Source organism: Amblyomma mixtum, chromosome 1 (genome assembly GCF_055824585.1).
Source record: "Amblyomma mixtum isolate Tamu chromosome 1, ASM5582458v1, whole genome shotgun sequence".
Taxonomy (NCBI): Eukaryota; Metazoa; Arthropoda; class Arachnida; order Ixodida; family Ixodidae; genus Amblyomma; species Amblyomma mixtum.
The window spans coordinates 146,279,106-146,294,631 of record NC_143012.1 but is presented as its reverse complement, the minus strand read 5'-3'; the positions used below and the strand labels follow the sequence as shown (position 1 = coordinate 146,294,631).

The 15,526-nt window shown below is 49.7% G+C and overlaps 1 protein-coding gene across 1 annotated transcript in view; it reads left to right on the top strand.

Annotated features, from left to right (window-relative positions):
• Positions 1–15,526, top strand: part of LOC149367859 (uncharacterized) — an 88,584-nt gene that overhangs the window by 52,906 nt on the left and 20,152 nt on the right. The window contains exon 5 of the mRNA XM_089575341.1: positions 7,227–7,324. Coding sequence (XP_089431467.1) covers positions 7,227–7,324 — 98 coding nt within the window. The remainder of the gene's footprint in view (positions 1–7,226; positions 7,325–15,526) is intronic.

Sequence of the window (15,526 nt, the reverse complement as noted above, 5' to 3'; positions counted from 1 at the left end):
GGTGCTGTCTATTCGATCCCTTTACCCTGCGGCAGGAAGTACAGGCCGATGTATCACCAAGCGGTTACTAGAGCATAAAGCTAATGCTGAGGATAAAAGGTCCGGTAATTTGGCCATCCGCTGCCGTGATTGCAGTCCTTGCCGACGCATCTTCCCCACTTTCAAGGAAACAGATATTCTGGCAAAAAACTTAAATCAATTGACACGAGAAATCATTGAAGCAGCCACTATTAGCAAGCTAAAAGATGAGTGCGTTAGCACTCCATCAGTTGCGCTGTTAGACAAAGAGTGTTCATTCCTCTCTGCTTTGATTTGATTCAGTGCATTCTTTTGGTTTCATCCAGTGATGTTTTGTTGGCGCCCACTCTTTTTGCGATGTTTTCCATCTTAAACTTTTCTGGAAAAACTTCTCTGTTATCTCACCTTAGGTTTTATCGCCCACACGTTTTTGACGATTCAGTGCTTGTTTTTAGAGATCTGTTGTCTGTTCAATTTCATTTTTTAGTGACCGCCTTTCCTGCTTGTTTTTATTCTCATCGGCTTCTCAGGTTTTTGCTTTTATCTGTTTTAACGCCTTTAATTCCGTCATCTTTTAGCCGTGACGATTTTTTACATCTTCCGCAGGCTTTTCTTGCACGTTTTATGCTTGTCTGTTCAGTTTTTAGTGCCTTCATCTTTGTCACCTTTCATCGTCATTCGTTTAGCCGTGTTGGTTGTTGGCTTCTTCGGGATCTTTTTAGAACTTTTTGGAATTGTTTCTTTACGCACCCTGCCTTTGTTTCCCCCGTTGTTTCTTTCTCTCTTTTTCTTTCTTTCCTTTTCTTTTTTTCTTTCCTCACTTGTTTTGGCTGCGTTGTTGGTTATCAGTGACGATAAGAATAGTTGGTCTATATGTTGGCTCTTTCCATGCTCCCACTTTGCTGATCTGTTTGGTTTGGTTTGGTTTATGGGGTTTAACGTCCCAAAGCGACTAAGGCTATGAGAGACGCCGTAGTGGAGGGCTCCGGAAATTTCGACCACCTGGGGTTCTTTAACGTGCACTGACATCGCGCAGTACACGGGCCTCTAGAATTTCTCCTCCAAAGAAATTCTAGCCGCCGCGGCCGGGATCGAACCCGCGTCTTTTGCTGATCTGTGCGCGTGCGCATCATTCCCTCCAGTTCTGCATAAAAGTCGCGGATCGGCCCCCTTCCGAAATAAAAGTTGGTAGTCAGCGGAGTTGTGTGTCCTTCTTGTTCTGGTCCTTTGTCTGCAAGCGCTGTTTTTTCTCAATATGTACCCCAACCAACTCGCCCAGCAACACACCTTGCTAACAGTGATCGCCTGATTTTGTTGGCAGGCCCATATCATATGGTACAGGTCCGCCTTCTCCCTGCAGAATTTTCATTGTGAGTCGTATGACTCCGGGTCTATTGCGTGTAGTCTTCGTGGGTTGTTGTAAGTGTTGGTCTGTAGCTTTCGGAGGTATTGTTCCTCCCCTTTACCTAGTGTCTTAGCCGGCGGAGGATAGACCCGACGGGATAATCTTCAGTGCTGAAGTATGTCATTGTAAGTTAGTAGTGGGGTAGGAGGTTCCACGGCATCCGAACTGGGTGCCCGGGGGAGAAATGCTCGGACTGAGGCATGTGCGCTCTCGTTCCTTGGGATGCTCTGGTGACCTGGTAACCATATTGTGTTTGTGCGTGGGTTGGTAGCCACGGGTGTAGCTATCTTGCAGGATTTTAGCTGCTAGAGGTGCGACCCTGCTCCTGAGGAAATTGCGGTACGCTGTCTACGAATCTGTAAGAATGTATTCTGAGCTAGTGTGTGTTGCAGCTAGAGCAATCGCCACTTCTTCCGCAGCCAGTATGTCCTGGCTAGGCAGTACTAGCCCGTCGACTGTTGTATTTTGGCGCAATACCGCGACGGCCGTCATTCCCTGCTCGGGACCCGCAGCATCGACATAGAACACGCCCTCGCGACCGCCGTAGTGTCTTTTCATGGCTTCGGCCCGTGCTTGTCGTCTTGACTGGTGAAAATCGCGGGGCATATTCCTGGGTAGTGGACCCTGAGTTGTCCTTTCTATGAGGCAGGGATGTTGGTTTTGTTGTCTAGCTGTCGGGGGCAATTGATGTTTAAATCACTCAGAACTTGTCGGCCAGTCCGAGGTGTGAAGAGCCGTACCACCTGCGCCGTAAGGTGTGCCTTTATCAGCTCATCTATCGTGTTGTGCACATCCAGTCGCAAAAGCCGGTCCGTCGATGTCGCAAGAGGGAGTCCCGGGGCCTTCTTGTATGCTGTTCTGATTATGATGTCGAGGTTTTTGATGTCAAGCTTCTTGAGGTGGAGGTAGGGCGCTACGTAGACGACGCGGCTTACAACGAAAGCCTGCACCAGTCGCAGAGTATCGTCTTCTCGCATCCCTGACTTGCGCGTCGTTATACTGGCGATCATACTGGCGACTTGCTCGCTCACGAGCCGTAGTTTTTGGAGGGGGAGAAGGTTGTTGCCGTTATTATTTATGTACAGACCCAGTTTCCTGAGGGTCTGAGCTTCCTTGATGGGTGAGTTGTCTACGCGGATGTTGATGGTGTCCTGATTCTTGCGTTGGCGGAGAACTATGAGTTCGGATTTTCCGGGTGAGCACGTTAGTCCACATGCCCCTGCATAATTTTGAACTGTTGTCGCCGCTGTTTGTAGTCTGTTTTTAATCGTTCCCATACTTCCCGTTTATATCATCAGCGTACAAGGCGTGGCGTATGCCCTGTACCTGATTGAGAAGAGGTGGGAGATTTAGGAGTGCAATGTTGAAGAGAAGTGGGGATTGTACTGCCCCTTGCGGAGTGCCTCTCGTGCCCATCTTCACTTGCGTTGTGTGTTTTGTGCCGGTGCTGATGTTGACGGTTCTGTCCATAAGGAAATTGCAGATGTACGAGTAGACTCGCTGGCCACACAGTTCGTGCTGTGGAGGTTGTTGAGGATTGTGGAGTGTTTGACATTGTCAAACGCACCCTTGAGGTCGAGTGTTAGAAGCGCTCGGTTACTGTTTGCGCATGCGGGATCAATGACCGCGTTTTATTTGCAGAAGCACCTCATGGGTGGACAAGTGTGCCCTGAACCCAAAGATCGTGTGTGGCAGTAGCTCGTTGTCCTCAAGATAGTTGGAGAAACGGGCGTGGACTGCCTTTTCCATGAGTTTGCCTGCGCACGACGTGAGGGATATGGGGCGCAGGTTTTCGATGCTGATTTTCTTGCCGGGTTGGGGATAAAGTGTACAGTGGCTGTTTTCCGTGCTTGTGGAATGGTGCCGGTCCGCCAGCATTCGTTTATGTAATCCGTGAGTTGCTGCAGAGCCTCTGCAGCAACTCACCCCGCTAGTCCTTCAGGGTAACGGAGCGGATTCAAGATAAGGCAAGCGTGGCAGGGCGCGGCAGAAAGTGGGTGGATGAGATTAAGTTTACGGGGACACGGCGGCCGCAACTGGCGAAGGACAGGTTTATTTGGAGAGACATGGGAAAGGCGTTTGCCCTGCAGTGGGCGCAGTCAGCGATAATGTTGATGATGATGATTATATGGTAATTACAAGCCTAACCACCTATGAAGCTTGTTGAGTTATCACCCCCGAAATCAAACGCAGTAATATGGCCTCCCTACTCAAACACATGAAGCTATGCATTGCATTTGGTGTTATTGAAACGTTCGACCGCAATAAAAAAAATAGCAAGCGAGAGGCTGAAATATATACCAGCTTTCCGCAAGCATCATAGTATCCTCCCAGATTGCAAAGCGTGGCGAAACAGTTCATCGGCATTCTGTCTCTCACACTATGCTCAGGAATCTTTACTTAGTACTCGGTAGCAGGTTTAATTTCTGGACCGAACCAACACGGCGGGCCTAGTTCTCGGAGTGCCAAGATATGGCGCTGTGCATTGCGCATAGCGTAATGCACAGCGCCATAATCTAACCGCCATAACAGCGGTTATAATCTGTCGTACAGATTAGGCGGAAATGTAGTTGAGCAGCGACTCCCGGGTTTAATGTATGCGGACGATATTGTACTGTTAGCAGATAGCCAGGAAAATTTACAAACTTTGGTTAATTGCTGTGGAGACGAAGCAGGTGCTCTAGGATTCAGTTTTAGCGCAACTAAATCAGGTGTGATGATTTTTACGATACAACTGATCAGGTGCTTACAACACAAGGCCACGAAAATCCAAAGTGGCCGAATACAAATACCTCGGGATATGGCTAAACGAAGGGCAGGTATACACGGAAAAGCATGAACAGGCTCTTAGGGCAAAAGGACGAAGAGACGCCGGGATAATGAAACATAGGGCATTATGGGGGTACAACATATATGAAGTACTAAGAGGTATTTGGAAAGGAATAATGGTGCCGGGACTTACTTTCGGCAATGCAGTTCTGTGCTTAAGGGCAGAAGTTCAGTCGATATTAGACGTAAATCAGAAAGCTGTTGAAAGATTAGCACTAGGTGCCCACGGCAAAACCACAAACGAGGCAGTACAAGGGGATATGGGCTGCGCATCGTTCGAAGCACGGGAAGCTAAGAGTAAAATACTATATGAAGAACGCCTGAGGAAATTGGACGATAACAGGTGGGCAGCTAAGGTATTTAAATATTTATACAGAAAGAGCGTTGACTCACAGTGGCGGGAAAGGACTAGAAAACTAACCAGTAAGTATGCCAGTCATGAGAACGGAGAAAGAAAGAGCATTAAACGACAGGTTAAAAAAGCGGAAGTTAAAAATTGGATGAATTCAATGGAAAAGAAACATAGTGTAGAACTATATCGATACTGGAAAAGGCAGATCAGGAAAGAATTTTTCTATGATAACTCAAGAGGCAGTGCCCTACTTTTTGAAGCTAGGTCAGGGTGTCTTAGAACGCGCAGCTACAAAAAGAAATTTAACGAAGAAGATGACACATGTGCAGTGTGTGGTAGATCTGTGGAAACAATTGAACACCTCATAATCAAATGTGATGGTATCCATCCGGATGTCGATGCAGGCACAGTCACTCTTCCTGAGGCCCTAGGGTTTAAAGATAACAATGGTCATGTAAATAAATCTGCAGCGGAAGTTAGCAAAAAGCGATTGGAGGATTGGTGGCTCAAAAGCAGAGATGTGGCATAAGATTAGAATTGCAGGAAACCGTAGGTAAAGATGATGGCGAATCTTAATGAGACTTGCTAACACAGTGAACAAAAAAATAATAAAGAAAGAAAAGCTGAGCATGGTGGCAATTGCCACCACCCCGTTTCAAAGGGGCGCTCCCCATCCAGCCATCCATCCATCCTTCCATCCCCATCCATCCTTCCCCATCCATCACTCCCCATCCATCCATCCCTCCCCTCCATCCCCATCCATCCATCCCATCCATCCATCCATCCCCATCCATCCCCTACCCCATCCCCATTCCCATCCATCCATATCAATCCATCCCCACCCATCCATATCCATCCATCCCCGTCCATCCATATCCATCCATCCCCATCCATCCACCCTCAACCATCCCCATCCATCCATATCCATCCACCCTCAACCCTCCCCATCCATCCATATCCATCCACCCTCAACCCTCCCCATCCATCCATATCATCCATCCCTATCCATCTCCATCCATCCATAGCCATCCATCCATATCCAAATCCATCCATCCATATCCATCCATCCATATCCATCCATCCATCCATCCATCCATGTCCATCCATATCCATCCATCCATCCATCCATATCCATCCATCCATCCATATCCATCCATCCATCCATATCCATATCCATCCATATCCATCCATATCCATCCATCCATCCATATCCATCCATCCATCCGTATCCATCCATTCATATCCATCCATCCATATCCATCCATCCATCCGTATCCATCCATCCATATCCATCCATCCATCCATCCATCCATATCCATCCATCCATCCATCCATATCCATCCATCCATCCATCCATCCATATCCATCCATCCATCCATCCATATCCATCCATCCATCCATCCATATCCATCCATCCATCCATATCCATCCATCCATCCATCCATATCCATCCATCCATCCATCCATATCCATCCATCCATCCATCCATATCCATCCATCCATCCATCCATATCCATCCATCCATCCATATCCATCCATCCATCCATATCCATCCATCCATCCATATCCATCCGTCCATCCATCCATATCCATATCCATATCCATATCCATCCATCCATCCATCCATCCATCCATCCATCCATCCATCCATCCATGCATGCATCCATCCATGCATCCATCCATCCACCCATCCATCCACCCATCCGTCCGTCCGTCCATCCGTCCATCAATCCTGCGGCCATTCTCGGTCCATTAGCCGTTCTATTCGTCTGCTAGCTGCAGTTGTAAGTATCGGCTATGCTGTGACAGTGCCGACATTTCTGGGTTGCTGTATAGAAAATTGGCAGTGGCTTAGCTCAGCTATGCCAGGATATACGTAGCGAGAGGTACAGGTTTAACTTGGTTACACCTTGTTGTTTAGCTTTGGTTTCGCCCCCGGTTTCATGTAATTGTTTAGCTTTGGTCTTTCCCACCCTGTTACGTCTAACTGTGGCTATTGACGTCACTCGGCTCCTCGCGCATGCGCACAGCTGGCGAAGCGAAGCGGCCTTAGCGGCGGCGAGGCGCGCGCCTGCTGCGCGCTGTGACGTCAATCAGCTTCTCACGCATGCTCATAACGGCACTTTTTGGAGGTACGCGAAACGGCGCAACTGTGGCGAACGTAGCTCTCACTACATAACTAGTTTGCTCTTAACCCCAAAGGCAAGTTGTGATGACGTCACAAGGCCATGTAACCTCTCTCGACCAACCAGAGAATTTCGTCTCTCACATTGCGGGGGGGTTAGTTGACGACAGCTCCAATGCTGTCGCATCGAAACATTTCAGCTGTTGTTCACTTCAGTGAGCTTTCAGGACAAATGCAATTAAGGAACACCAGAGCCTCCACAGGCTGTGCCGTGTAAATAGCGATACTCGGAGAGACCGGGTGTAAACGTTGCTTGTTTCATTTATACATTTGTACCGTTTCCATTCATCCTTCATAGGTATTCCTCCGCTCTACAGGAAATCTTTACTCACGACTATCTTGCTTCTGCATGTCTCTGAAGAGCAAGCACTGCTCGCCTGTTCCCTCGCCTCAAATGGAAGAGTTCATCTTCTCATTTACTTTGTTTTCTTTTTCAGAGGAAAAGTACGATATAAAATTCCAGGTTATAAAACATAAACTTCTTTCATTCCACGTAACTGTTGAAGAGGGCGACAACGCGGCCAACGAATTATGGGTGAGTCCTTGGCTTGATGCTGCATACAGGCGAACTTTCCATCTACTTGATATGAACACTACGGTACACACGCCCCAACATTTATAGGGACAGCAATTCTACCCGTCAATGGAAAAGCAGTTATGAAAAGTACGCGGAAATTGCAATCACACATGACACTACAAGCATCTGTGAAGCATGACGAAAAACAGCAAACATTTATCTTATAAGGACTGTTATAGAAAGCTGATTTCCACCAACCTGACTTCGGAAATGAAAGTACAGCTTTCATAAATTTGCCGGTAATCGGTGACGAAAACGCGGGCCTGCATACTTCTCTGAAAAGAGTCAGAATAAGAAATCCGACGTGTTCACGTAGAATACCGCGTTGCGGTATTTGCCTTGTGGTCAGCAGGCTTTTGGCTGCTGATCCGAAAGACGCGGGTTCCAGCCCAGCCGCGGTGGTCGAATTTCGATGAAGGGGAAATATCTAGAGGCCCGCTTGCTGTGCGATGTCAGCGCACATTAAATAACCCCAGGTGGTCGAAATTTCCGGAGCCCTTCACTACGGCGTCCCTCATAGCCTGAGTTGCTTCGGAACGTTAAACCCCTATAAACCAAACCAAACCAATATACTGCCACGTATCATTGTAGTGTCCAGCCGCCGCGGTGGCTCAGTGGCTATGGTGCTCGGCTGCTGTCCCGAAAGACGCCGGTTCGATCCCGGCCGCGGCGGCTGAATTTCTTTGGAGGAGAAATTCGAGGCCCGTGTACTGTGCGATATCAGTGCACGTTAAAGAACCCCAGGTGGTTGAAATTTCCGGAGCCCTCCACTACGGCGTCTCCAATGGCCTTAGTCGCTTTGGGATGTTAAACCCCATAAATCAACCAAACCAACCATTGTAGTGTCCGTTCGATCACCCTCAAGGCCGCAGGAAAGGGGTGTCATCATTTTTGTTCATGAGGCGAGAAGCGACCGGACTAACCTCGATTGATCACAGCCATGAAGAGCCGCATCTACGTTTTTTTCCAGATTACTGTAGAAGACCTTGAACTGTGATCTCGAAGTTTCCTTCCCGGCTTTAAATTGAGCGATGCCGCAAGCGGTGGGTATTCGCAGTTCGACGAGTGACGAGCACATTTGTTGCTTACGCCGCTGCCGTGCTGTTTAGTTCTTTTTCGGGCGCAAGTCAGCCCAAATAAAGAGTTTCGTTTGCAAGTCCTGGTGCTGTCTTCCTGACCGCTGGACTGCCGTCACTACAACGTGACATCTGGTGTAGGTACTGGGTAGCCTTTTGTGTTCTGGACACCCCCTACAAGTCGTGACGCCAGCCCTCTGAGTCATTCCCCGCAGGACCTGAGTCCCGTCCACCGCGCAAGCCGACGTCTGCTAGGGGACGCACCTGAGTTTGGGATTTTGCCGCAACCCACCCGGAAGCGAAAGCAAACAGCAAAGTCTGCCGTGAGCTTGCCCCAGATGTCGACTCCAATCATTCTTCAGCAGCCCCGGATGCCACCAACTTTCGACGCTTCGCCTGGCGCCTACCCCGAAGAATGGCTGGAACAATTCGACAGTGTAGCTATCTTTAACAAGTGGGATGATGCCATGCAATATAGGTGCGTTTTCTTCGCCTTGGAGAGACCAGCAAGAATTTGGTTTGAGTATGAGGAAGCTAGCCTTAGGAAGTGGGAAACCTTCAAGAAGCAGCTTCTGAAGACTTTCACAAACACAAGAAAGGAGACAGCCCAGCAGCTGCTGCAGTCTCGCATAAGACATCCAAACGACAAAGGCTTCTTGGGCCTGTAAGTCGTGGCAGCCGAGCAGGGTCGCCTCCCAGTCCTCCCAGGTTTTGTTGGGGATGGAGGGAATAGTCGGATTGGAGGGGCAGGCCCACACTATGTGATATGAGCCAGAAGACACAGCACTACACTGCGGGCAGCTGCCGCTAAAGGAGGGGTCAAAATGTTTTAGTGCTGCCGGGCACAACAATGTATTGGTCAGAAGGCGGAGAAGGAGCCTCTCATCCGCCTTCTTCAGGCTGTCAATATAGTCACCGACTTTACCCACACAGGAAATGAAGCGCCTCTTCCGGCGTGCTGACGCAAGCGTGAAGGAAGAAGAAAAGGTAAAGGTGCTTATGCGAGGAGCTAAAGAGCAACTATTTGCCGGCCTCGCACGAAACACATCGAAAACCGTCGCGGAATGTGTAGAAGAGGCATCCACCATGGAAAAAACTCTTTATGGCCGAGCCCGCCAGTATGACCGCCAGCAACGCGTTTTCTCAGCAAGCTGCCTGGACACCGCTAACAACGATAACCTACGGGAGGCTATACGTCAAGTTGTGCAAGCTCCGACGATTGCTGCCAACGGGAACGCAGCCGCAGCTTACATCCCTCACTGACGCCATCCGCGACGAGGTTCAGCAGGCCTTGGGTGTGACGCCGACAACCACATAGGCTCTGCCGCCCCCTCCCGTGATTTTTGCCGCAGCAGTGCGCCGTCCTGCACCTCGACGACGGGACCCAAGCCCCTATCGCCATCAGCCAGCTGCGTTGGACCGCCGCCCTCTCGCCCCAACCCGCCCGTCCTACTAGCGTCGCACACAGCCGAGCAAATGCGACGAGTGCAGAACTGCCGACCAGCGCCGCCCACTATGCTTCCACTGTGGCGAAGCATGGGCATCCGAGGGTTCTCTTACGACGCCCCATTACCCCGACCCGTGATTTTGGGAATGGACTTCCTGAATGAACATCGGGCGGTCATCGACCTTCGATCTAAGTCGATCAAGCTTTCCACGGACAAAGCCATACCTGCTGCGGCGGGCGCGACTCATATGTTGCCTTAAAGGGGCCCAGAAACACAATCTTAGTTAACTGTTTTGCCTGTTGATTGCATACAGTGAGTTATAATGTTGCTATTAGCGTCGGTAATACCGCGTATATTCTGTTTTTTAATATTTTAATGTCCTCCCAAAAACAACTTCTTGGTTCTGATGGTGTCGCCACACAGTGGCGGGTTTTTAGCAGCGGATATGACATCACCTGGCGCGAGCTTGATGATCGGACAAACAGTAAATATACTGCAAATTGTGTGAATAAATAGACACATTTTGCACCTGTCTGCGTTTTATATTAGATCAACAAAAACAACTTGTTTGTCTTAGATAAAAGCCCTGCAAAGCAAGTAAAATAGAAATACACCACCAGGGGCGCTCTGGCATGGAAACGACGCTGCCAGTCTCAGCAAAAACGAGTTACAGGGAGCAGGCAACCATGGAGTACAAACTTCCGCGACGTGCTCTGGCCGGCTGTTTTGATCGGTTGCGCCAGGTACCGTCATTGGGAGAGCGAAATAGGAGTGGGAAGCCCCGCCAAAATCGAGTTGAGGGCAGCGTTTTGTTTGCTTGTATTTTGAAATTTCTCCACTGAATAACTCCTGTTCCTGTGCATCGATTCCTGTAATTATTTTTAAGTCAGCATCTGTGTGACATAAAGAACCCACCTGAAGTATAGCCGGTATCCCCCCAAGCAGTGTTTCGCAGCCCCTTTAAACGTCCTCGACGAAGCATTGAGCGTGCCGCCCCGATCGAGTGTTGTCGCCTGCACTGCAGTCATCGAAAATGCCGATGGCGTCATCGAGGGGAATACCCAGTTACTACTGGATTGAGGACTAGGCGTCGCAAGAGGAGTCGCCCAAATCCGAAATGGCCGAGCATAGGTGCTGCTAACCATCTTCACAGAAGAATACCGGAATCTAAACAAAGGTAAGACGATTGCTTTTCTCGACGAGCTGGCAGACATCAGAGACATATTTGGCCTCCCCGATCAACCCGTAGAACCATCTGACCGAGCCCAACAACCCACGTTTGATATCAGCCCAGCATTACCACGTAGCAGACAACACCAAATCCGCAGTCTTCTTCAAATGTACAGCGATTGCTTCTCATTAGCATCGAATGTGCGACCAACCCGGCTTGCCACTCACCCCACTGTCACAGACGAACACACCCGACAACTGCGGCAGAGCCCCTACCGCGTATCGCCACTAGAACGCCAAGGTATCAGCAAGCAAGTTGAGGAAATGCTTCGTGACGACGTCCTCCAGCCATCAAGGAGCCCCTGGAAGCACCAGTCGTCCTAGTGAAAAAGAAAGACGGCACCCTTCGCTTTTCCGTCCATTACCGCGGCCTGAACAGAGTTGAAGAACGGTGTCTACCCAGTCCTCCGCATCGACGACACATTGGATCAGCTGTGCAACGTTAAGTACTTCTCGTCGCTGGACCTGAATAGCGGCTACAGGCAAATTGAAGTCGACGAAAGAGATCGCGAGAAGACTGAGTTAATCACACCAGATGGACTCTTCGATTTCAAGGCGATGCCATTCGGCCTCTGCTCTGCGCCAGTGACGTTCCAGCGAGTAATGGATACGGTGCTCGCAGGCTTGAAGTGGCAAATTTATTTAGCCTACTTAGATGACGTTGTTGTCTTCTCCTCAAGCTTTTAAGACCACCTCAGAAGGCTTCAAATAGTACTGGAAACAATCACGGCTTCAGTCCTAACACTAAAACCAGAGAAGTGCCATTTCGCCTACGGGGAGCTGCTGTTCCTTGGTCACGTCGTAAGCAAGTATGGAGTTTGCCCAGACCCTCAGAAGACGGCTGCGATCGCAGAGTTTCCACAGCCTAATGACAAGAAATCTATACGCAGATTCCTTGGATTGTGCGCTTATTACCGGCGATTCGTCAAGAACTTTTCGCGCGTCGCTGAATCTTTGACACAACTTATCAAGGGTGACGTGCCTTTTAAATGGGAAACGCCGCAAGTGGAAGCTTTCAAAGAGCTGAAGCGCCGCTTGCAGTCCCCTCCTGTGCTCGGACACTTTGATGAAAACGCCGAAACCGAAATTCATACCGATGCGAGCAGTGTGGGTTTAGGAGCGGTTCATGTTCAGAAAAATGGTAAATAGGAGAAAGTTATCGCGTACGCTAGCCGTTCACTGTCGAAAGCCGAGGCCACGACCACCGAGAATGAGTGCCTCGCCATTATTTGGGCCACGTCGAAATTTCGCCCCTACCTGCACGGACGACCATTGAAGATTGTGAGTGATCACCATGCTCGGTGCTGGCTAGCCAATTTGAAAGATCTCTCCGGCCACTTTTCTCGTTTGATCCTGCGCCTTCAAGAATTCGACGTAACTGTAGTCTAAAAATATGACCGCAAGTATTCCGACGCAGACTGCTTGTCGCGTGCCCTTTTTGTGGTAGACTACCCCGGTGTTCCTCTCCCGTGTGCTTTCCTTTTGCCTTTACTACGTACAGGTGAATACCAACCTTTTCCACCCGATTCTTGGCCGATCCCCCAGAGTGGGTATGTGCCATTCTGTCGTAGGCTACAACAACAACAACAACAGTTTCGCGCAGCAGCAGCGCTCGGATCCTGAGTTGCAAAGCTTAGTTGATTATCTGAAAGGCAAGACCGCATCGCCTTCCCGAGGGTTCAAGCGCCAACTGTCGTCCTTCGTCTTTTACAATAGTGTCCTCCGGAAGAAGAACAGTGCATCTTCTAGTCTTGGCCAAAAATCTCAGGGAAGAAATTATGCTGGCATGCCATGATGAGCCGACTACAGGGCACCTCGGGATTTCTCGCACGTTGCCCCGCGTCCAGGAGAAGTACTATTGGCCGCGGCTAGCTGCCGACGTTTCCTATTATGTGAAAACGTGCCGTGAATGTCAGCGACGCAAAACGGCTCCGATTAGACCAGCCGGACTCCTGAACCCCATACCACCTCCAACTAAGCCCTTTCAGCAAATAGGGATGGACCTCCTCGGCCCCTTTCCGACTTCATCATCAGGTAATAAGTGGATGATCGTAGCCACCGAATACATGATCCTCTATGCCGAAGCAAAAGCGTTGCCTAATGGTACCGCAACAGAAGTCGCAAAATTTTTTGTCGAATGAATTCTCCTTGCGACACGGCGCCCCCCAAGTGCTCATCACAGACAGTGTACGGCGTTTACAGCGGAGCTGACAAAAGCCATTTTAAACTACAGTCAGACAAGCCATCGGAGGACAACTGCCTATCATTCCGCAAACCAACGGACTCACAGAGCGTCTGAACAAAACCATCGCAGACATGCTCTTCATGTACACCGACGCCGGACACAAGACGTGGGACACCATTCTGCCCTACGTGATCTTCGCCTAAAACACTGCCGTCCAAGAGAGAACCAGGTTTACCCCATTCCAGCTTGTATACGGCGGGAAGCCCACGACAACACTCGACGCAATGCTCCCGCACGTTTCAGACGAAGACAATCTCGACGTCGCCGCCTACCTTCATTGTGCCGAGGAAGCCAGAGGACTTGCGCGGCTTCGCATTAAAGACCATCAGCACACCGAAGCCCGACGCTACAATGTGCGCCGACGAGACACGCATTACAAGCCGGGTGATCGTGTTTGGATATAGACGCCAATCCGCAGTCGTGGATTGAGTGAAAAGCTGCTGCGACGCTACTTTGGCCCGTACAGGGTTCTCCGTCGCACCGGTAACCTCCACTATGAAGTCATTGACGACGGTATGACAGCATTTCAGCGACGACGCACACGCCCGGAAGTTGTACATGTCGTACGCCTTAAACCATATTATGGTTTGCATTCTCCCTGTTTATTTTCATTTTTGAAGCATCGAGGCGACGCTTCTTTGGGAGGGGGTAATGCCATGGATCATTGTAGTGTCCGTCCGTTCGCGCTCAAGGCCGCAGGGAAGGGGTGTTATCATTTGTGTTCGTGACGCGAGAAGCGACCGGACTATACTCGATTGATCACAGCCATGAAAGCTGCATCTACGTTTTTCCAGATTACTATAGATGATCTTGACCTGTTATCTCGAAGTTTCCTTGCCGGCTTTAAACTGAGCGATGCCGCAAGCACCCTGCATTCCTAGTTCGACGAGAGCACATTTGTTGCTTGCGCCGCTGCCGTGCTGTTAAGTTCTTTTGCGCGCGCTGGTCAGCCCAAATAGAGAGCTTCATGTACAGGGTCGTCCACTTTTAGTTAGAGCCCGCTAGCGCATGGCCGCACTCTTCAGAGGGCCACCGCGTGCGACACTGTCGCTCATCGCACTGTCGCTCATCGCAGCAAAGTGGCGCACGAGAGGGTGTACCTGGACGTGGTGCTTCGCATCATCTGCCACTTCGCTTCGGTTGGTTGGTTGGTTTATGGGGTTTAACGTCCCAAAGCGCCCCAGGCTATGAGAGACGCCGTAGAGAAGGGCTCCGGATGCACAGCCATTGCGGACACAGTGACCCTCCAAAGAGCACGGCCGTGCGCTAGCGTGTTCTAAGAGTGGACGACCCTGTACAAGTCCTGTTGCAGTCTTTCTGACCGCTGGACTGCCGTCACTACAACAACGTGACAATATTAATACATCATTGCGAATATGAGAATGGGATTGTTTACAAGGCCAAAGCAAGGACCGGGGACGTCACGGAACGGTCAGCGTTCTTCAGGCCCCATAGCTCAGTCCTGTCGCCCATCGCGTCAATCGTCTTCTTACTCCACTGCACGCGGCGTAACAATACATACACATACAGAGAATTCCGTTTTTATGTGCGGGAATTTAAAAAATTCCTGTGAGCAAACTACTGGCATAATCGAGGGCAAACTTCGCTCACGGGGTAGCATTTTATGGTCTACGTTATTTGAGATGTAATTAAACGTCGGTACTTGCCTGCATTTCCTGAAATTAAGAAGAAACTGCTGTCAACTGCGAGTAAAGCTGTCGCAGACGAGAGCTATACGCGAGCCGAGCAGCTGGTTTGACAGGGCGCGCCATCTGCCGGAAGGCGAGGCAAACGACGTCCCGGCTCGTTTGTTCGTCGAATCACTCCTTCCGGTAGATGGCGCGCCCTGTCAAACCAGCTGCTCGGCTCGCGTATAGCTCTCGTCTGCGACAGCTTTACTCGCAGTTGACAGCAGTTTCTTCTTAATTTCAGGAAATGCAGGCAAGTACCGACGTTTAATTACATCTCAAATAACGTAGACCATAATATGCTACCCCGTGAGCGAAGTTTGCCCTCGATTAGGCCAGTAGTTTGCTCACAGGAATTTTTTAAATTCCCGCACATAAAAACGGAATTCTCTGTACATACATACATACATACATACATACATACATACATACATACATACATACATACATACATACATACATACATACATACA